At 51.0% G+C, this 22674-nt stretch overlaps 1 protein-coding gene across 2 annotated transcripts; it reads left to right on the forward strand.

Annotated features, from left to right (window-relative positions):
* The first annotated feature begins 260 nt into the window (after positions 1–260).
* Positions 261–22521, forward strand: XKRX (XK related X-linked). Of its 2 annotated transcripts, none has more exons than XM_038748196.1 (5): positions 261–310; positions 9131–10143; positions 13979–14392; positions 16285–16550; positions 20611–22521. In XM_038748196.1, exons 2-5 carry the CDS (start codon positions 9188–9190, stop codon positions 21336–21338), a joined length of 2364 nt encoding a protein of 787 aa, XP_038604124.1. In that variant the 5' UTR covers positions 261–310; positions 9131–9187; the 3' UTR covers positions 21339–22521. The 2 variants fall into 2 exon arrangements, with proteins under 2 accessions (XP_038604124.1, XP_038604123.1); XM_038748195.1 differs by lacking the exon at positions 261–310 and adding an exon at positions 342–757.
* Positions 22522–22674: the final 153 nt, after the last annotated feature.

Below are 22674 nucleotides of genomic sequence, written 5' to 3' on the forward strand. Positions count from 1 at the left end.
GATTATTCTGTGCTAAGCGCTGGGTTAGATACAGGATAGTCAGGTGGGACATGGTCCCTGTCTCCCTTAGGGGCTCGCAGCCTGAAAGGGAGGGAGACCTGAGAACTGACCACCAATTTGTAACCCAGTTCTATCCGAGAGCAAGAGACCCCAAGGTGGAACCTCTCCTCCGACCGTTGGGGATTGGATTCCGGAGGTTCCGTTTTCAGAGGACGGCATTCTGTTGGGTTTTCCATAACCGCCCGTCCCACCATTGGTTCTGGCTGCCGTGGGGCTGAAATAGAGGACGTGGCGCTGGGGGCTGGGGCTGGTAAGCCGACGTGGTGTTCTTTCCAAAGTCTCGGGGATTTGAGGTGACCAGGTTTAGGTGGATGGACCCCAAATTTCCATCTGGGCCCCATCCCTAACCACTTAGGTTCTCTGGGGCCCGTTGGTGTCCAGAAGAAATGATTGGCTGGGATGCATCTGGTTCTCTGCCAACGGGAAGAACCACCCAGGGATGGAGGCGTGGGCCCACATCGCTCGCAAGTCCCTCCCGCCCGTGACAGGGACGAGGAGGAATCTGGGGGAGGAGACGGGGCAAGAAGGCCACCACCCAAGCCTGAGGGTTCAGTGGCCACATGACCCCAGACAGATCGCCGCCCCTGGCCCAGCGTTTCTGCCACCACAACCTGGATAAAGTGGTGGCAGCAGGCCTGGGCCTGGGCCCGGACCCGGTCATGTCTGCTGGGGCCACCAGGCCAAAGCGGGAAAGCTGGTGAGTCCTGTCTCTTAGTTGCTACACCCTCTCTCCTCCCCTTTTGCTCTTTGCCTCTGCTCCTCTTTGCTTTTCCCCTCCTTTCTCTCCCACCCCTCTGTCCCAGGACTGTTTTCTAACCCCTCCCCCATTTTGGCACCACAAGAATCCCACCCGGGTTCATTTCTCCTTTTCCCATCCTCTGCCCTCCCTACTGCCACACTTCAGCACTTCCATACCGCCTAAGCCCTTGGGTACTTCTTCCCCCTATAATAATAATAATAACGATGGCATTTATTAAGCGCTTACTATGTGCCCGACACCTCCTCCAAGATGTAATAATAATAACGATGGCATTTATTAAGCGCTTACTATGTGCCCGACACCTCCTCCAGGATGTAATAATAAAAACGATGGCATTTATTAAGCGCTTACTATGTGCCCGACACCTCCTCCAAGATGTAATAATAATAACGATGGCATTTATTAAGCGCTTACTATGTGCAAAGCACTGTTCTAGGTGCTGGGGAGGTTACAAGATGATCAGGTTGTCCCACGGGGGGCTCACAGTTTTAATCCCCATTTTACAGATGAGGGAACTGAGGCACAGAGAAGTTGAGTGACTTGCCCAAAGTCACACAGCTGACCGTTGGCGGAGCTGGGATTTGAACCCCTGAACTCTGACTCCAAAGCCCGTGCTCTTTCCACTGAGCCACGCTGCTTCTCCATGCTGATTTTCTCTATCAATTTTGTATGTATCTTTATCCCTTATTACTTCCACCTATCTGTAATATGCTATAGTGTCCGGCTAGTGAGCTCCGGCTCGTGGGCGAGAATCCTATCTGCCAATTCTTTTGTTCTCTCCTGAGCTCTTGATGAAGTGCTTTGCACATAATAAGCACTCAGTACATACCACCGATTGATCTACCGGCCGAAGGTGACCAGATTTCTGACCACCTTATTCTATTTTCCTGGAGTCAGAGCTCTTAATGATCCCAGCCCCTGGTATCTGAGATACCATCTTTGGTCCGCAGAAGATCTCGCCAAACTGGATTGTCCTTCGACTTAATTCCAACACCCTCTCAACAGGGATGGGAGCCCGGGATTTTCAGTTAGGAAACCTGCCAGCCGGAGAACTTTGAAACCACTGCCATCTGCAGTTGACTGGCTGGGAAATCTCAATAGATAGCTTTTCTCACTAACTCTACAAGCCTTTGGAGTTTAATGATCAAGTTAAACAGACAAAGAGGACCTCCCTCCCTCCCAGACCTCTCTTGGTCTTAGCACTGATCCTGACGTCCTCTGACATCTCCTCCTGCTACCTTTTATTTCCTGATTTAATAACTGTGGGTTTTGCTGAACACGCCACCAAGCACTGGGGTGGATGCAAGTTAATCAGGTCAGGTACGGTCCCTGGCCTACTTGGGGCTCACTGTCTAAGAGGGAGGGAGAACATGTATTCAATCCCCATTTCACAGATGAGGAAACTGAGGCCCAGAGAATGGACGTGCTTTGCCCAAGGTCACACAGCAGGTAAGTGGCGGATCCAGGATTAGAACCCAGGTCTCCAGACTCCCGGGCCTGTGCTCGTTCCACTAGGCCACGATGCTGCTCACTGCTTCTAGACTGTGAGCCCACTGTTGGGTAGGAACCGTCTCTATATGTTACCAGCTTGTACTTCCCAAGCGCTTAGTACAGTGCTCTGCACACAGTAAGCGCTCCATAAATACGATTGAATGAATGAATGAATGCTTCTCCGATAACTGCAGGGGACTTTTCAGAACATTTATCCTCATTTGGCTCAATATCCTTATCGATACCACACTGAATTTGTTATTATTCCTTTGGTTGGCTCCAGCTGAGCAGACAATAAACTAGACAAAGATGAACTGGGTTAAGTAAATTTGATCCAGGATGGGAAACGAAGAATACTCTCACGAGGTGACTCATTCTGGCTGGGGTTAGGGTTGTTGTCATTGGTTCTTTGTCGAGGACCCCCCAGATGGATAATAATGATAAGAATGGCATTTGTTAAGCATTACTATGTGCAAAGCACTGTTCTAAGCGCTGGGAAGGGTACAAGGTGATCAGGTTGTCCCACGTGGGGCTCAAGGCTTCATCCCCATTTTACAGGTGAGGTAAGTGAGGCACAGAGAAGTGACTTGCCCAAAGTCACACAGCTGACAATTGGCGGAGCCGGGATTTGAACCCATGACCTCTGACTCTCAAGCCCGGGCTCTTTCCATTGAGCCACGCTGCTTCTCTGATGTTTTTAGACTGTGAGCCTAGGGACTGTCTCTATATGCTGCCAACTTGTCCTTCCCAAGCGCTTAGTACAGTGCTCTGCACACAGTAAGCGCTCAATAAATACGATTGATGATGATGATGATGATGATGTAGATTTGGAGTAGACTGAATGCGTCAGATTGGGCCTGGGGTTGTGAGCACCATTAGAATGATTGAGTGTTGATGACTGGTAGAATGATCTGTGTGTTTTCTTGGGTCTCCTGTGGCTGCTTCTCCGCAGAGACTCTCCTGGGAAGGCTGGGCCAGGCCGCTTCCCGTGGAACGCTGAGTTTGAATATTCTTCATATTAAAGATTGGCTTCCCAAGCCGACTCTGCTGCCTCTTTCCTGGAGAGGGTCACTGAGAACCAAGCCCAAGAGGGTAGTGGTGGGGACCTACGACACGTCCTCAGGAAAAGCTATATCTGAGGATGATTGGGAAAGATTGTCTCAATTTCCTTTTGCTGCCTTACAGTAATAATGATAACAATAACAATAATAATAATATCTGTTACACATTTATTCAGTGCCAAATCCTGGGGTAGATACATTTCGATCAGATCAGCGTGGCTCAGTGGAAAGAGCCCGGGCTTTAGAGCCGAAGGTCATGGGTTCAAATCCCATCTCCGCCAATTGTCAGCTGTGTGACTTTGGGCAAGTCACTTCACTTCTCTGTGCCTCAGTTACCTCATCTGTAAAATAGGGATTAAGGCTGTGAGCCCGCCGTGGGACAACCTGATCACCTTCTTACCTCCCCAGCGCTTAGAACAGTGCTTTGCACATAGTAAGCGCTTAATAAATGCCATTATTATTATTATTAGATCAGACCCAATCTCTCTTGGGGCTTACAGCCTATTGGGAGTGGGGAGAGAACAAGTATTTAAATCCCCATTTTATTGAGGAGGTCACTGAGGCACAGAGAAGTGAAGTAACTTGCCCAAGATCACACAGCTGACAAGTGGCAGAGCTGGGTTCAGAATCCAGGTCCTCTGACGGGTGGAGATAGGGCTGGTGGACTAGGGCTGGAGGAATAGGGTTGGAGAGAGAAGTAGACCGTTTTCTTCATTGCTCACAAAATCATCATCATCAATCGTATTTATTGAGCGCTTACTGTGTGCAGAGCACTGTACTAAGCGCTTGGGAAGTACAACTTGGCAACATATAGAGACAGTCCCCACCCATCAGTGGGCTCACAGTCTAAAAGGGGGAGACAGAGAACAAAACCAAACATCCTAACAAAATAAAATAAATAGAATAGATATGTACAAGTAAAATAAATAAATAAATAGAGTAATAAATATGTACAAACATATATACATCATCATCATCAATCGTATTTATTGAGCGCTTACTATGTGCAGAGCACTGTACTAAGCGCTTGGGAAGTACAAATTGGCAACATATAGAGACAGTCCCTACCCAACAGTGGGCTCACAGTCTAAAAGGGGAAGACAGAGAACAAAACCAAACATACTAACAAAATAAAATAAATAGAATAGATATGTACAAATAAAATAAATAAATAAGTAAATAGAGTAATAAATATGTACAAACATATATACATATATACAGGTGCTGTGGGGAAGGGAAGGAGGTAAGATGGGGGGATGGAGAGGGGGACGAGGGGGAGAGGAAGGAAGGGGCTCAGTCTGGGAAGGCTTCCTGGAGGAGGTGAGCTCTCAGCAGGGCCATTGATGGCTCTCAGCAGGGCCATCAATTAAATATGATTGATGATATATACATATATACAAAATGCGGATCAATTCTCTGTTTAGTGTCACTGAAGTTTCGGCAGAGTTTCTGAAGGTTTCCCTCATGAAGCAGGCCATCACAACAGTGAGGCTGTCCCCCGGGAGCTGGAAGGGGAATCGCTCACTCCGATTCCCAGCTGACTGCTTCTCCGGATGGAATCCAGCCACACCTGCCAGATGAAGGGATGACCCGGGGCTGGGCATGAGTCTAAACAGCTGCCGTGCCCATCTCACCCACTTCCAATCTCACGTCAGCCTCTGCCGTCTGTTCAGAATCGAACTTCTGGCCGTAGCGCTTGCTCAGCATCCAGTGAGACCTATAAACACGGTCGAAGCTCATTTAGGGGCCCTTGATGTGGGATGGGAGACGCCAGGGGCTGTGCAGGGGTGAACTTGGCAGAGCCTTCCAGTTGGGTGGGTCAATTCCCCACCTGCCGGGTCACCGGATGGAGCTGCTGAAGGAGCAGGGGGCAGAGAAGCAGCGTGGCTCAGTAGAAAGAGCCCGGGCTTTGGAGTCAGAGATCATGGGTTCAAATCCAGCCGATTGTCAGCTGTGTGACTTTGAGCAAGCCACTTCACTTCTCTGGGCCTCAGTTCCCTCATCTGTCAAATGGGGATTAAGACTCTGAAAAAAAAAGCACAGTACTAAGCGCTGAGGTAGACACAAGATAATCAAGTCCCCCATGGGGCTCACAGTCTGAGTAGGAGGGAGAACAGGCATTGACTCCCAATTTTGCAGAAGAGAGAACTGAGGCAAGGATAAATTAAGTGACTTGCCTAAGGTCACCCAGCAGACAGTTGGCAGAGCTGGGATTAGAGCCCAGGTTCTCTGATTCCCAGGCCCAGGAGCTTTCCGCTGAGCCATGGGGCTTTATAGTTCATTCATTCATTCAATCGTATTTATCCTGTGGGTTAACTTGATCGCCTTGTAACCTCCCCAGTGCTTAGAACAGTGCTTTGCACAAAGTAAGCGCTTAATAAATGCCATTATTATTATTATTATTATTATCTGGGAATTGGGGTCATCTGAGTCAGCTAGGAGGTCACCAAAGGGTGGTGGTAGGGGCAGCCCACGTGGGGTGGCATTCTGACTGTAGGATGGCCATTATTCATCGTTAAACAAGAAAGCCTGAGCAGTGGAAAGGAAGCCAGGCCAGCTTTTGATCACCCCAAGAACTGTGGTGGTGGTGAGTGCAAACCACTATGTGATGAATGATTTCGAAGACCAGCCTTATCAGGAATCCAAACTGGGGAAATCCATCCCCGCAGGGATATCACTTAAACCGTTAAGCCAAGAACAGGCCTAAAAGGAGAGGGGCAGTCAGCCGATCTGGGGTCGGGGTGGGGAGGTGTTGTCTGATGGCTGGCCCGGAGACCAGGCTGCCCTGAGGACCAGGAGTCTGCAGTTGGACCAGGGGTGGCGAGTTTTCCTCGACTTCCTCACTTGTGTCTTGCAGTTCTGGCCTGAGGAAGAAAGAAAAACTGATTGACAAGTAATAATAACAATAATAATAGCATTTATTAAGTGCTTATTATTTGCAAAGCACTGTTCTAACCGCCGGGGTAATAATAATAATGGCATTTCTTAAGTGCTTACTTTGTGCAAAGCACTGTTATAAGAGCTGGGGAGGTTACAAGGTGATCAGGTTGTCCCACAGGGGGCTCACAGTCTTAATCCCCATTTTACAGATGAGGTAACTGAGTCTCAGAGAAGTGAAGTGACTTGCCCAAAGTCACACAGCTGACAATTGGCGGAGCTGGGATTTGAGCCCATGACCTCTGGCTCCAAAGCCCGGGCTCTTTCCACTGAGCCATGCTGCTTCAGTAGGGCTGAGCCTAAGCCCTCAGTGCCTGAGGATTGGTTTTGTTTTTTTTCAATGATATTTTTTAAGTGCTTAATTATGTGCCAGGCAGTGTACTAAGCACTGGGATAGAAAAAAGCTAATCAGGTTGGACACCGTCCATGTCCCATATGGGGCTTACAGTCTCAATCCCCAATGTACAGATGAGGTCACTGAGGCCCAGAGAAGTGAAGTGACTTGCCTGAGTTTACACAGCAGGTAAGTGGCAGAGCCAGGATTAGAGCCCATGTCCTTCCGACTCCCAAGCCCGGGCTCTATCCATTAGGCCAGGCTGTTGGGAACTTTTGTTGCGGTGGGGTTGGTGGAGGGAGGGTGAGTGCTGGTGAAGCACCTTACAATCAATCAATCAATCAATTGTATTTATTGAGCGCTTACTATGTGCAGAGCACTGTACTTGGGAGAGTGCAGTATTTCCCTCCCAGGCCACTGTGATGGAGGGAGTGTAGCCCCTCTCCTTGAGCAGGGGAGGGAGAAGCCCCACTTCATACAGCCCTGTACCACTGGAGGAGATGACTTTAAATAGGATGTCTCGCCGGCCCGCCTCTCCCATCCTGACAGGAAGTTTTTCTGGCTCCATCCCAGCTCCAAGGAAGCGTTTGGGCCTGCTGAATGCCGCTCCAGGCCAGAGGAAGCCCAGGAAATCAGTGGCCCTTATTGAGCGCTTACCGTGCAGTAAGTGCAGCACTGTACTAAGAGCTCAGGACAGTACAATGCAGTTGGTAAATAACAATCCCCACCTACAATCCCGGACCCCGCCAGACTCACCTCAGCCCAAAAGACCCAAGGAAGTTCTGAGGTTTGGGAACCACTCTGGCGGGCTCATTTCTACCCAAGCCCACCCCAGCTTGACTCAGAGGGGCCCCAGGTGGCAGATCGGGTCCTAGGACCACTCTGGCCTCCCCTCGGGTCGCCGTAGCAGGGGCAGCGGTGGCTTCTGTGGACTGGAGGAGAATCCCCGGGCCGGTTCTCTGAATCAGGAGTGAGGTGAGGGAAGGCTGGGGGCAGAAGATGTGGGTGTTTGGGTGCGGGGGGCGGGGGGGAATGGCGCACCTTGTCCATCCTTTGCTCACCTGCTGAATTTCCAAGACAGAACCTGGCAGTGTCAATATCCGAACCAGCGGACCATCATCATCATCAATCGTATTTATTCAGCGCTTACTATGTGCAGAGCACTGTACTAAGCGCTTGGGAAGTACAAATTGGCAACATATAGAGACAGTCCCTACCCAACAGTGGGCTCACAGTCTAAAAGGGGGAGACAGAGAACAAAACCAAACATACTAACAAAATAAAATAAATAGAATAGATATGCACAAATAAAATAAATAGAGTAAAAAATATGTACAAACATCTATACATATATACAGGTGCTGTGGGGAAGGGAAGGAGGTAAGATGGGGGGGATGGAGAGGGGGACGAGGGGGAGAGGAAGGAAGGGGCTCAGTCTGGGAAGGCCTCCTGGAGGAGGTGAGCTCTCAGCAGGGCCAGTGTTTTCACATGCCTTTTGGGTGCCAGGCTCTGACTGAAGCCTTTGATAGTCCTCTGTTAATACCTGTTCCCTTTCTGCTTACTGAAGGAACTTGCTTTTCAGGTTGGAGTGGTTTGGCCAGGAAGCCTTGCCCAGTGGGTGGGCTCTTTTTCTCTGTCTCTCTCTGTCTGTCTGTCTGTCTGTCTGTCTCTGTCTCTCTCTCTCTCTCTCTCTCTGTCACTCTCACTCTCAGAGGAACAAGGCGGTGGGAACTTTTCTGCAGCTTCCCAGGGTCCTCGCCACCCCCGAGGCCGCAGCCTGCCCAGGTCCATGGCTCATTGGGTGGGGGCGGCATCCTGCACTAAGCTGCCAGGGGCCTTCTTCCTTGATGATAATAATAATGATGGCATTTGTTAAGCACTTACTATGTGCAAAGCACTGTTCTAAACGCTGGGGAGGATACAAGGTGATGAGGTTGTCCCACGTGGGGCTCACAGTCTTCATCCCCATCTTACAGATGAGGTAACTGCAGCACAGAGAAGTGAAGTGACTTGCCCAAAGTCACACAGCTGACAATTGGCGGAGCCGGGATTTGTACCCGTGACCTCTGATTCCCAATCCCAGGCTCTTTCCACTGAGCCACGCTGCTTTTCTATGGGAACCTTGATGGTTCCCGGCACCCAGCGAACTCAACTGTGTTAGCCCAGTTGAAAGGAGATGTTGTCTTCTTTCCTCCATCCTTCAGAGCTATGCCAAGCGGGTGAGGAGAAGAGTTGCCGCCCTTGCCGTGGGGAGAGCCTGGTGACAGCAATCTAGCTGGCCTGCATAGCTCTCTTGAAACCCACCCACCTTCGTCAACAAACCTCTCCTTGCTCCTCTTCCTTCTCGCTCTCCCGCCCGCCTGTAAAAAAAGTATTTTGTCTTCCTGCCATGGCCTTCTGCCAAGGACTTAAAAGTGCCATAACTAACCTTCCACCTCTCCTCTCCCCTTTCCCCCGCCCGGCCCTCTCTCCCCCACCCCGTATCAGTGCTTACCCCAGTGTGCGTGTGGAAAAGTTAAAGGAGTGACTGACCATCGGCATTAAATGACCATGGGTCAAATCATCAGCCTCGATTTCCTGATGTCCACCAACGCTGACGCCCCGGATGCTGCCGATGCTGCTGACTCTCCAGAAGCTGCTGATGCTCCCGACTCTCCAGATCTTGCCGATGCTCCCGATACTGCCGACGCTCCATATTCTCACGACTCTGCCGATGCTGCCGTTGCGCCAGATTCTCCTGACTTTGATGACTCTCGGGATGCTCCCGACTTTGCGGACGATCCCGATGCTCCGGATTCTCCCGACATTGCCGACTATCGGGATGCTCCCAACTTTGTCGACACTCCAGATGCTCCGGATTCTCCCGATTTTGCTGACACTGCCGTTGCTCCGGATTCTCCCACCTTTGAAGACTCTCGGGATGCTCCCGACTTTGCCGACGCTCCCGTTGCTCTGGATTCTCCCGACTTTGCCGACTCTCGGGATACTCCTGACTTAGCCGACACTCCCGGTGCTCCAGATTCTCCCAACTTTGCCGACTCTCGGGATGCTCCTGACTTTGCCGACACTCCCGGTGCTCCGGATTCTCCCGACTTTGCCGACTCTCGGGATGCTCCTGACTTTGTCGACACTCCCGGTGCTCCGGATTCTCCCGACTTTGCTGACTCTCGGAATGCTCCCAACTTTGCCGACGCTCCCGATGCTCCGGATTCTCCCAATTTTGCCGACTTTCGGGATGCTCCCGACTTTGCCAACGCTCCCGATGCTCCAGATTCTCCTGACTTTGCCAACGCTCGGTATGCTCCTGAATTTTCCGATGCTCCCAACTTTGCTGGCAGTCTGGATGCCTCCAACTTTGCCGGCAGTCTGGATGCCTCCAAGTTTGCCAGCGCTTCCAGCCTTGCGGATGCTCCCGGTGGCCCGGAGGCTGCTGCAGCTGCGGGTGGCCCCGCTCGGTCCAAGAGCCCAGACCGTGCCATTGACAACCGCCACACCACCCTGTGAGTGCCAGGCCTCCCTCCCTGCCCCGCCGATTGATTGATTGATTGATTGATTGATTGTAAGATGCTTCCCCACCACTCCCCACCTCAACAAAGGTTCCCAGCAGCTTGGTCTAATGGATAGAAGCTTGGGAGTCAGGGGGACCTGGGTTCATTCATTCAATCGTATTTATTGAGCGCTTACTGTGTGCAGAGCACTGTATTAAGTGCTTGGGAAGAACAAGTTGGCAACATATAGAGACGGCCCCTACCCAACAGCGGGCTCACAGTCTAGACAGGGGAGACAGACAACAAGACAAAACATATTAACAAAATAAAATAAATAGAGTAAATATGTACAAATAAAATAAATAGAGTAATAAATACGTACAAACATATGTGCAGGTGATGTAGGGAGGGGAAGGAGGTAAGGCAGGAGGGGATGGGGAGGGAGAAGGGGGGAGAGGAAGGAGGGGGTTCAGTGTGGGAAGGTCTCCTGGAGGAGGTGAGCTCTCAGTAGGGCCTTGAAGGGAGGAAGAGAGCTAGCTTGGCAGATGTGCGGAGGGAGGGCATTCCAGGCCAGGGGGATGACGTGGCCTGGGGGTCGACGGCGGGACAGGCGAGAATGAGGTACGGTGAGGAGATTAGCAGCAGAGGAGTGGAGGGTTCAGGCTGGGCTGGAGAAGGAGAGAAGGGAGGTGAGGTAGGAGGGGGTGAGGTGATGGACAGCCTTGAAGCCGAGGGTGAGGAGTTTTTGCCTGATGCGTAGGTTGATTGGTAGCCACTGGAGATTTTAGAGGAGGGGAGTAACATGCCCAGAGCGTTTCTGCACAAAGACGATCCGGGCAGTGGCGTGAAGTATGGATTGAAGTGGGGAGAGACAGGAGGATGGGAGATCGGAGAGGAGGCTGATGCAGTAATCCAGACGGAATAGGATGAGAGCTTGAACGAGCAGGGTAGTGATTTGGATGGAGAAGAAAGGGCGGATCTTGGCGATGTTGCGGAGCTGAGACCGGCAGGACTTGGTAACGGCTTGGATGTGAGGGGTGAACGAGAGAGTGGAGTCGAGGATGACACCAAGGTTGCGGGCTTGTGGGACGGGAAGGATGGTAGTGCCGTCAACAGTGATGGAAAAGGCAGGGAGAGGGCAGGGTTTGGGAGGGAAGACAAGGAGCTCAGTCTTCGACATGTTGAGCTTTAGGTGGTGGGCAAACATCCAGATGGAGATGTCCTGAAGGCAGGAGGAGATACGAGCCTGGAGGGAGAGAGAGCAGGGGCAGAGATGTAGATTTGGGTGTCATCAGCGTAGAGATGCTAGTTGAGGCCGTGGGAGCAAATGAGTTCACCAATGGAGTGTAGATAGAGAACAGAAGGGGACCAAGAACTGACCCTTGAGGAACCCCTACAGTAAGGGGATGGGAGGGGAAGGAGGAGCCCGCAAAAGAGACTGAGAATGAATGGCCGGAGAGATAAGAGGAGAACCAGGAGAGGATGGAGTCTGTGAAGCCAAGGTTGGATAGCGTGTTGAGGAGAAGGAAGTGGTCCACAGTGTCGAAGGCAGCTGAGAGGTCGAGAAGGATTAGGATAGAGTAGGAGCCGTTGGATTTGGCAAGCAGGAGGTCATTGGTGACCTTTGAAAGGGCAGTTTCCGTGAAATGTAGGGGATGGAAGCCAGATTGGAGGGGGTCGAGGAGAGAGTTGGTGTTGAGGAATTCGAGGCAGCACGTGTAGATGACACATTCGAAGAGTTTGGAAAGGAATGGTAGGAGGGAGATAGGGTTCTAATCCTGGCTCTGCCTCTTGTCTGGTGTGTGCCTTTAGGCAAGTCACTTCAATTCTCTGGGCCTCATTGACCTCATCTGTAAAATGGGGATTGAAACTGTGAGCCTCACATGGGACGGGGACTGTGTCCAACCTGATTAGCTTGGATCTTTCCCTGCCCCTGTCCTGGGACCCCTCTGCCGCTGCCCTGGGACTCTGCGCGCTCCCCCGCCCCCAGGAGCAAAGTCCGGGAAGGAGAGGGGCTGTGCCACTTGTAGCATCCATGGGAATGAGAGGGGCTGTGCCACTCGCCATCCATCCGCCTCCAGGGTCGACCCTTCTCCCACCAAGACTCTCAGGGGCCGCCTCTGGCTAGCTAGTGAAGCCGTCCCGACAACAGAGTCAATCAATCGATGGTATTTACTGAGCGCTTCCTGTGTGCAGAGCACTGCACTGAGCGCTCGGCCCTCAGCCCACCTCTGGCCAAGCAGCGTGGGGCAGGGAACCTTCCCTTCCATCACCGCCTCTTTCCCGTTCCCCACCCAAGTGTCCTCTGCCCACTTTTCTGACTTAAGAGATGCAGCCGTTCCGGAACTGGGCTCGGGGAGGTAGCGGTATAATAATGATGATATCGTTTGATAATACTTACTCTGTTTCAAGCACTGTGCTAAGTTCATTCATTCTATTGTATTTATTGAGCACTCACTGTGTGCAGAGCACTGTATTAATAATAATAATGATGGCATTTATTAAGCGCTTACTATGTGCAAAGCACTGTTCTAAGCGCTGGGGAGGTTACAAGGTGATCAGGTTGTCCCACAGGGGACTTACAGTCTTCATCCCCATTGTATGATGAGGCCCAGAGAAGTGAAGTGACTTGCCCAAAGTCACACAGCTGACAACTGGCAGAGCTGGGATTTGAACCCATGACCTCTGACTCCAAAGCCTGGGCTCTTTCCACTGATCTGCACTGCTTCTCTAAGCAGCTACTAAGTGCTTGGAAAGTACACGATGGGAAGCAGCGTGGCTCAGTGGAAAGAGCACGGACTTTGGAGTCAGAGGTCATGGGTTCAAATCCCGGCTCCGCCAATTGTCAGCTGTGTGACTTTGGGAAAGTCACTTCACTTCTCTGGGCCTCAGTTACCTCATCTGTAAAATGGGGATTATGACTGTGAGCCCCCCGTGGGACAACCTGATCACCTTGTAACCTCCCCAGCGCTTAGAACAGTGCTTTGCACATAGTAAGCGCTTAATAAATGCTATTATTATTATTATTATTACAATTCAGCAATAAAGAGAGACAATCCCTGCCAGGATAGATACAGGATAACCAGATCAGATACCTTCCCTGTCCGTCATGGGGTTCAGAGTTTACGAAGGAGGGAAAACAGATATCTTAGCTCTGTTTTACAGATGGGTATACTGAGGCACAGACACGATCAGATCACAGACCCAGGGAGCAGTGGAGCCAGATCTAGGACCCAGCTCTCCTGACTTCCAGCCTTGGGGTCTTTCCACGTGACCACACTGCCACAAGGATGGGCTTGTGCTTTGGTAATAATAATAATGGCATTTATTAAGTGCTTACTATGTGCAAGCACTCTTCTAAGTGCTGGGGGGATACAAGGTGATCAGGTTGTCCCAAGGGGGGCTCACAGTCAATCCCCATTTTACAGATGAGGGAACTGAGGCACAGAGAAGTTAAGTGACTTGCCTAAAGTCACACGGCTGACGGCAGAGCCGGGATTTGAACCCATGACCACTGACTCCAAAGCCCGGGCTCTTTTCCACTGAGCCACGCTGTACAGTGCTCTGCACACAGTAAGCGCTCGTTTTATAGCTGAAAAGACCGTAAACCAGGCCTCTTCCCAGGAAGTAAAGGGATCTGGGGATTTTTCCCGCCAAGGTGATTTTGACAACAGCCACCTCGGAGACCCTAAGGAAAATCCTTAAGCTCGTTGTGGGCAGGGAACGTGTCTGTTAACTCTGTCGAGGTGTACTTTCTCAAGCGCTTAGTCCAGCGCACTGCACGTAGTAAGCACTCAATAAATAGCACTGAAACCTTAGTGGGATGCCATGGGTCTTATCATTTCAGAACTGAACTGGACGAGGTGGTCTCCGCCAGCCCCCAAGGGGCAAAGAAGTACCAAGGGCCTGCCTGTGTGCTCACTATCCCGAAGACGGAGGAATTGACAGAAATCCTGGTTGAAGAAAGCGCAAGCTCCTTAGAAGAGAGTGTAGTAAAACTGGGGTCCAAGACCCACCTCACCTTCCCGCTGGGCATCATCTTCACCACCTTTCTCTACTGCGGGGAAGCCTCCAGCGCGCTCTACATGGCAAATATCTACCGAAAGAACAAGGATTCATTCTGGATGACATTCACCTTCCTCTTCTTTTTACTGTCATCCATCATGGATCAGTTTACCCTCGTTTTCATCCACCGGGATTTGGCCAAAGATAAGCCCCTCATGGTGTTCACACACCTTCTACTCTTGGGACCGATTTTCAGGTGAGTAGCTCCTTCGGAGTTCCCCATTCCCTCAGAGCAAAAATAATAATAGTTATAATGATGGTATTTGTTAAGCGCTTACTATCTGCCAAGCACTGTTGGAAGGAACCTCTTCAGATCCCTCTCTTTTTCCCCCTCTCTCCCTCCCAACCCCCTCCCCATCCAGAGACGCATCTACGGAGGCTCCAATATGTCACTTGGCTTCTCTGTGCCTCAGTTACCTCATCTGTAAAATGGATATTAAGACTGTGAGCCCCACGTGGGACAACCTGATCACCTTTTAACCTCCCAAGCGCTTATAACAGTGCTCGGCACATAGTAACCGCTTAATACATGCCATTCTTATTCTTCTTATTATAAATACCATTGATTAATTGATTGATTTTGGGCAACGACTGCTCTGAAAAAAAGGAAAGTCCCCATGCTTAGATACCTAGCATATGCATATCCTGAAAACTGGGTTACCAAATTTTTGGCTGTGATAAACATTTAGAGGGGTGTGCTATTTATATTCAAGTCGCTATGTATATATGTTTGTACATATTTATTACTCTATTTATTTTACTTGTACATATTTATTCTATTTATTTTATTTTGTTAATTTGTTTTGTTGTCTGTCTCCCCCTTCTAGACTGTGAGCCCGCTGTTGGGTAGGGACCGCCCAACTTCTACTTCCCAAGCGCTTAGTACAGTGCTCTGCACACAGTAAGCACTCAATAAATACGATTGAATGGATGAATGAATGAACAGTAAGCGCTCAATAAATACGATTGGATTAATGAATGAATAAATGAATAAGAGATGGGCGATGGTCTGTCTGGTGTGGGGAGGGAGGGAGTTCCGAGCTGGGGGAACAGAATGAGGCCAAGATTGAGGTCCAGCTGAGAGCCCCGCTTGGGAGGAGCTGGGGTCGAGTGCGTGAAGATAGATACGATGGAGTGAATTGGAGGAGGGACAGATTTTATTCATCATCTCCTTTTCTCCCAGTAGTGAACCCACAGTCAAGCCTCTTCTGTCATTCAATAATTCTAGGCAAAAAAGTTTTCTTTCAGAGACTGGAGGTGTGTTTTTAGAAGCTGTCAACTTTAGAGCTACCCTAAACATGCAAAACTGATTTTGTTTCATTTTCCATCTCTGGAGCAAATAGATTTTAAAGCTCAATCTTGGTTACAAGAACCAGTCATAGCTTCTCCACAGGTACGGTACCCACCAGATGATCACGCTTGATTTACTCATGTTTTTCCTGTGCGCTTGACCTTGTGAGGCTTGCGGGGACTGCCTCCACAGCTTTCAGCCAGCTTCGCCAGAGAACTCCCGGCTCCCGGCTCCGCCAACTGTCAGCTGTGTGACTTTGGGCAAGTCACTTAACTTCTCTGGGCCTCAGTTACCTCATCTGTAAAATGGGGATTAAGACTGTGAGCCCCCCGTGGGACAACCTGATCACCTTGTAGCCTCCCCAGCACTTGGAACAGTGCTTTGCACATAGTAAGCGCTTAATAAATGCCATAAAAAAAAAAGAAGAGGCCCATGAGTGGAAAGAGGCAGGAGACGCGACCCACCAAAACACACCCAAATGTTTGTACATATTTATTACTCTATTTATTTATTTATTTATTTATTTATTTATTTAACTTGTACATATCTATTCTATTTATTTTATTTTGTTAGTATGTTTGGTTTTGTTCTCTGTCTCCCCCTTTTAGACTGTGAGCCCACTGTTGTGTAGGGACTGTCTCTATATGTTGCCAACTTGGACTTCCCAAGCGCTTAGTACAGTGCTCTGCACACAGTAAGTGCTCAATAAATACAATTGATGATGATGATGATGATGACCCAGATAGCTCCCCAAAAGGCAGCACTGGCCAAACTCACACAATACTTCGTTCTTGCAGATGCCTAGAGGCCATAATTATGTACCTTAATCTGGGGAAGAAGGTGGAGGAGGAACCCTACGTCGGCATCATCCGCAAGAGATTGTTCTACGACGGCATGGAAGAGTTGGTAGAATGGGAGGTTGGCCACTCGATCCGAATCCTGTCCCATCACCGCCACGCCTTCAAACGTATGGCTGTGATGCAGGCCTACTTGGGCTCGGTGCCCCAACTGACCTATCAGACCTACGTGACCCTCATATCCAACGAATTACCTCTTCCAAGAGGTGAGTCGAATCAGCGGCGGGCGCTGGGCTGTGATGACACTCAGAAGCTCAACGGGCCGGAGGCCAGGGGATGATGATGATGATGATGATGATGATGGCATTTGTTAAGCGCTTACTATGTGCAAAGCACTGTTCTAAGCGCTGGATCTCGGGAAGTTGGACGGTGACCTGATGGTCACCAGTCTACTGGCTTCTGGCGTTTCTGTGGGACTGCCATTCTGTCAGGTAGCTGATCTTGCTCCATCCTCAGACTGGGGCCCTCGGGGGCCTAGGAGGAAAACCCAGCGGCAACAGCAGTCAAGAGGACCAGAGGCTTGTTTCCTCTTACTAACGATAACGCCAAATACGGTGACATTTATTAAGCACCAATTAGGCAGAGGCCCAGCCCGGTTCGGCAGCTCTGCCAGTGGCCCGGTGTGTGAATTTGGGGCAAGTCACTTCACCTCTCCGGACCTGTTTCCTCATCTGAAAAATGGGGAAACGATAAAGAGGGTGAGTCCTTTGTGGGGCAGGGACTCTGCCTAATCGGTACTTAATAAATGCCCCACAAAGGACTCACCCTCTTTATCATATCCCCATTTTTCAGATGAGGAGACATGTCCAGCGAGGTTAAATGACTTGCCCCAAATTCACACATCAGGCTATTGGCAGAGCTGCCGAACCCGGCTGGGCCCAGGTCTGCAACCAGGCTCAGGAGTGGGATGGGGTTGGTTTCTTATTTCATTCATTCATTCATTCATTCATTCATTTATTCATTCAATCGTATTTATTAAGCGCTTACTATTTGGCTTAAGACAGTTCTCCCATCCCCATGAGGAGACTGAAAAGGGCAGAAGTCCAAGCATGAGCCTCAAGATCGGGAAAACTATAACCCGAGCCCCAGTTTGGACCTTCTCTGTGATTTAGGGGAGATTGCTGAGCCAGCCACCCCCTTGACGTCTGCATTGGGTACCAGGTGGATTCTAGGATGGTGACGATCTGCTTGCGAGAGTACTCCCCAGCGCTTAGAACAGTGCTTTGCACATAGTAAGCGCTTAATAAATGCCATTATTATTATTATTATTATTATTATTATTATTATTACTGGTGGACAAATGAGCTAATTTCTTTTTCTTTCAAACGATATCTGTTAAGTGCTTACTACATGCCAAGCACTGCATTAAGCGCTGGAGTAGATACAAGCTAATAACAATAATAATAATAATTTTGGTATTTGTTAAGCGCTTACTATGTGCCAAGCACTCTTCTAAGCGCCGGGGGAGATACAAGGTAATCAGGTTGTCCCACATGGGGCTCACAGTCTTAATCCCCATTTTCCAGATGAGGGAACTGAGGCACAGAAGAGTTAAGTGACTTGCCCAAAGTCACACAGCTGATAAGTGGCGGAGCCGGGATTAGAACCCATGACCTCTGACTCCCAAACCCGCACTCTTTCCACTGAGCCACTCTGCTTCTACTCAGGTTGGACACGGTCCCTGCCCCACATGGGGTGCACAGTCTTAATCCCCACTGTACAGATGAGGGAACTGAGGCACAGAGAAGTGAAATGACCTTCTAGACTGTGAGCCCACTGTTGGGTAGGGACCGTCTCTATATGTTGCCAACTTGTACTTCCCAAGCGCTTAGTACAGTGCTCTGCACACAGTAAGCGCTCAATAAATCCGACTGAATGAATGAATGAATGACCTGTCCAGGGTCACACACAAGACCACTGGTGGCGCCGGGATTAGAACTCAGGTCCTTCTGACACCCAAGCCTGTGCTCTATCCACTAGACCACGCTGCTTCCACTAGGGCAGTTTAGTTGAGTGCTCCATATACAGTAAGCGCTCAATAAATGTGACTGTTTGGTTAGTGGTTATTTCGACGAGGCGTGTTTTGCTTTGCTACCAGGAAAATTTTGAGTTGAATATACAGGGTGCGGACTCGGGGGTTGTGTCGGCCGAGGGTTCCTATTGTCTCCCGAAGGCTCTCGTTCTCTAGTGGACTCACATTCTGGCTCAGTGGAGAAGAGCCTGGGCTTTGGAGTCAGAGGTCATGGGTTCAAATCCCAGCTCCGCCAATTGTCAGCTGTGTGACTTTGGGCAAGTCACTTCACTTCTCTGGGCCTCAGTTCCCTCATCTGTAAAATGGGGATTGAGACTGTGAGCCCCACGTGGGACAACCTGATCACCTTGTAACCTCCCCAGCGCTTAGAACAGTGCTTTGCACATAGTAAGCGCTTAATAAATGCCATTATTATTATTATTATTCTCCCCCTTCCTCCGGGCCATACTGCAGTGTCAGTGCTGTGGTCTACAGCCACCATTCCTTGCCTTCCCCTGCTTTGCTGGGAACCTGGGAGGGTCTTCAAGCCCACCCAGGCACCCGGGGCAGGGGCGCGGAGGGTAGACCGCACACCAAGACCTGCAGATCATCACCGGCAACCGGGGCCCTCCGTCGACCCACTCATCCATCCATCCATTCATTCAGTCGTATTTACTGAGCGCTTACTGTGGGCAGAGCACTGGACTAAGCGCTTGGAAAGTACAGTTCGGCAGCAGATAGAGACAATCCCCGCCCAACAACGGGCTCACGGTCTAGGAGGGGGAGGCAGGCAACAAAACAAAACAAGTTGACAGGCATCAATAGCATCAAAATAAATGGAATTATAGATATATCTCTAGGAGAAGCAGCGTGGCTCAGTGGAAAGAGCACTGGCTATGGAGTCAGAGGTCGTGGGTTCAAATCCCGGCTCTGTCAATTGTCAGATGTGTGACTTCGGGCAAGTCACTTAACTTCATCTGTAAAATGAAGATTAAGACTGTGAGCCCTCTTTGGGACAACCTGATCACCTTGATGATGATGATGATGGTATTTGTTAAGCGCTTACTATGTGCCAAGCACTGTTCTAAGCACTGGGGGAGATACCAGGTAATCAGGTGGTCCCACATGGGGCTCACAGTCTTCATCCCCATTTTACAGATGAGAGAGCTGAGGCCCAGAGAAGTGAAGTGACGTGCCCAAAGTCACACAGCTGACAAGTAGCGGAGCCGGGATTAGAACCCATGACCTCTGGCTCCCAAGCCTGTGCTCCTTCCCGTTGAGCCACACCTCCCCAGCGCTTATGTGCTTTGCACATAGTAAGCGCTTAATCAATGCCATCATTACTGTGACTATTATTATCTATTTTGATGCTATTGATGCCTGTCTACTTGTATCGCAGCATGGCTCAGAGAAACGGAACATTGGACTGGGAGTCAGAAGGACCTGGGTTCTAATCCCGGCTCCGCCACAAGTCTGCTGTGTGACCTTGGATGAGTCACTTCACTTCCCTGGGCCTCAGTTACATCATCTGTAAAATGGGGATTAAGAATGCGAGCCCCCCGTGGGACATGGACTGTGTCCAACCTCGTGTCAACCCCAGCGCTTAACACAGTGCCCAACACGTAGTAAGCAGTTAACAAACCCCACGGTTGTGATTATTATTGATTGAGTTCCTACTGTGGGCAGAACGCTGTACGAAGCGCTTGGGAGGGTGCAATACACTAGCGGTGGCAGACCCGATCACTGCCCGCAAGGAGCTTACAGTCGATCGATCAGTCAATCAATCATCGGTATTTAATGCGTGGAGAAGCAGAGTGGCTCAGTGGAAAGAGCACAGGCTTTGGAGTCAGAGGTCGTGGGTTCAAATCCCAGCTCCACCAACTGTCAGCTGTGTGACTTTGGGCAAGTCACTTCACTTCTCTGGGCCTCAGTTACCTCATCTGTAAAATGGGGATTCAAACTGTGACCCCACCCCGTGGGATAACCCGATCGCCTTGTGACCTCCCCAGCGCTTTGAACAGTGCTTTGCGAGTAGTAAGCGCTTAAGAAATGCCATCATTATTATGATTATCGAGCACTTCCTGAGTGCAGAGCACCTCTCTAGGCCATCCCTCCCGCGCTCTTGTGCGACGGTAGCTCTCGGGGTCGGTTCTCCGGCCCGCTCCCCGCTGAGCGATCGTCCCTCGGGCCCCACAGCCCCCCGGGTTCGCCCTCTAACCTCCTCCGTCTCCGCTTTCCTCCGCCCCGACTCGCAGCGGTGCTGATCGGCTTCTCCCTGGTTTCGGTGACCTTCGGGTCCACCCTGTCCACCACGTTGACCCTCCAGATCAAGTACGACGAGTACAAGACCCGCCTGGGGTTTTGGCAGTTCGTCTGCATAGTCACCTGGCGGACCCTGGAGATCATCACCCGCCTGGCCATCCTCGTGGTCTTCTCCCTGTCCATGAAGCTCATGGCGCTACCCTTCATCTTCGTAAACTTCCTGGCCACTCTCTTCGAGCCCTGGGTGCGCTTCTGGATGAGCGGCGCCAAGTTGCCCGTGATCGAGCGGACGCTGACCTGCGTGGGCACCACGGTGGTGCTGATCACCGTCACGGTCATCCATACCGGCATCAACTATTTCAGCTGGTCCGCCATGCAGCTGCGGCTGGACCAGCCGGAGCTGATGAAGACCACGCCGGGTTGGGGCGCCATGATGTTGCACTACAGCATCCGGCTGGTGGAGGACATCACCCTGGTAACCATCTGGCTGGTCCGGCCCGAGAAAGTGCTGGCCCTGCAGAACCTCTGCCGCCCCTACATCGCCGTGCAGCTCCTGGTCGGCCAGCTGCTCTCCTTCGTCCTCCTGCTCTTTTTCTTCCAGTACCTGCATCCGTTCCGCGCTCTCTTCCCCGAGTCCATTTCCGAGTACATCCACAGAAAGTGCCGCTGGCCCTGCTGGGCTAGGGCGAGGAACCCGGCCCCTCGGGACGGCGTGGTGTGACTCGCCCGCCCGGGGAAGCTCCTCCGGGGTGGCTGTCGGAGTTGTGACTGGAAGCGTCCTTGACGGGTGGAAGAAAGGAGCCCCCTTCTCGTTCCAGCAGCCGTCTCGAGTGTTGCGTCGCTTGCCGGTGGATCCGTCTTGGTGGGGTTTCGGGGGTGGGCACCCCCCTTCCCGTGGGGGGTTCAGGGTTGGGAGCCGCCAAGACTCCGCCAGTCGGTCCCTAGGCACCAACCTTGGGTGGGGGTGACCCAAAGCCAGGGGAGCCATTGTGTCCCAGAATCCGCTTTGCCGTTCAGCCCCGAAGATGGGGGTGGGCTCCCGGGGCTTCTCAGAGCTGGATGGGGACGTTCGGCTGAAAGGGGAGCTGCCATCGCTCCCCTCCCTGCTTAACTCCCACCCACTGGGCAGAGGGTACCCAACTGAAAGCTGCAGGGGTGACTGGGGAGCCCCTCTTGAGCCAGAGGTTCCTGGGTCCCCGACCTGCTAGGGAAAATTGGGGACAAGGCTAGGGTCCCTCTCCCAACTTCCAGGCCCCGGTAGCCAGTCGGGGACTCTTTGTGTCCCTGTGGGACCAAGCATTGTCTGAGCTCCGACTGGGCCCTAGCGCTAGACCCAGGCGAGCTCGGAAACTCGGGTCGGGGTGCTCTCCAATTCTGCCAAGCACCCGGGGTGGAAAGGTCGAGACCTTTCGCCGGCCTCAGGGGCCAGAATGAAGGCTTCCATCTCCTGAAAGTGTCAGCCCCGTGGAACCCCACCTCCCCGGGAGCCCCCCGACTCTCCATGGTGAAAAGTTTCTATGGTCCACAGGAGCCTTAGGGATCCCTTGCCTGCAGGGTTTTCCAGCTCTGGGAGCAAGGCCATTGTTTTCTCCCCCAACCTTTTCGGTAGGAATCCCAGCTTCCCTCGGCCTAGATCTCCAACGGGACCGGAGGGCTTCTTAGCCTGGCTGAAGAGACCCTCCCGAATCAGGTCTTTCCGACTCATTCAGTTTTGGAAGCCTGCCTGCCAAATCCCAAACTTCAGAGCCCGTCCCACGTGCTCTCCTTTCAAATGTTCTGCCCCACTTTCACTCCCTCACATAATGAAAAGGGGACACTGGGCTCACAGAACTGAATTTTAATTAGGGCCACGTGCGGGCTAGGTGGAAATCTAAAAATCAATTAGAATTGGCTATAAAATAAAATCTTCCACTCCACTGTGAAAATTAATTTTCCAATTTAAGGTTTACTCATGTGTTCTAGCAATAATTATGTTTTTCCCCAAGCTGTGGAGGGTTTTACTGATCTAAAAATGAGTGAAGATATGGGTTTTTCTTGCCGGAGATCACACCACCAGG

The sequence above is a fragment of the Tachyglossus aculeatus genome, chromosome 6 (genome assembly GCF_015852505.1).
Source record: "Tachyglossus aculeatus isolate mTacAcu1 chromosome 6, mTacAcu1.pri, whole genome shotgun sequence".
Classification (NCBI taxonomy): Eukaryota; Metazoa; Chordata; class Mammalia; order Monotremata; family Tachyglossidae; genus Tachyglossus; species Tachyglossus aculeatus.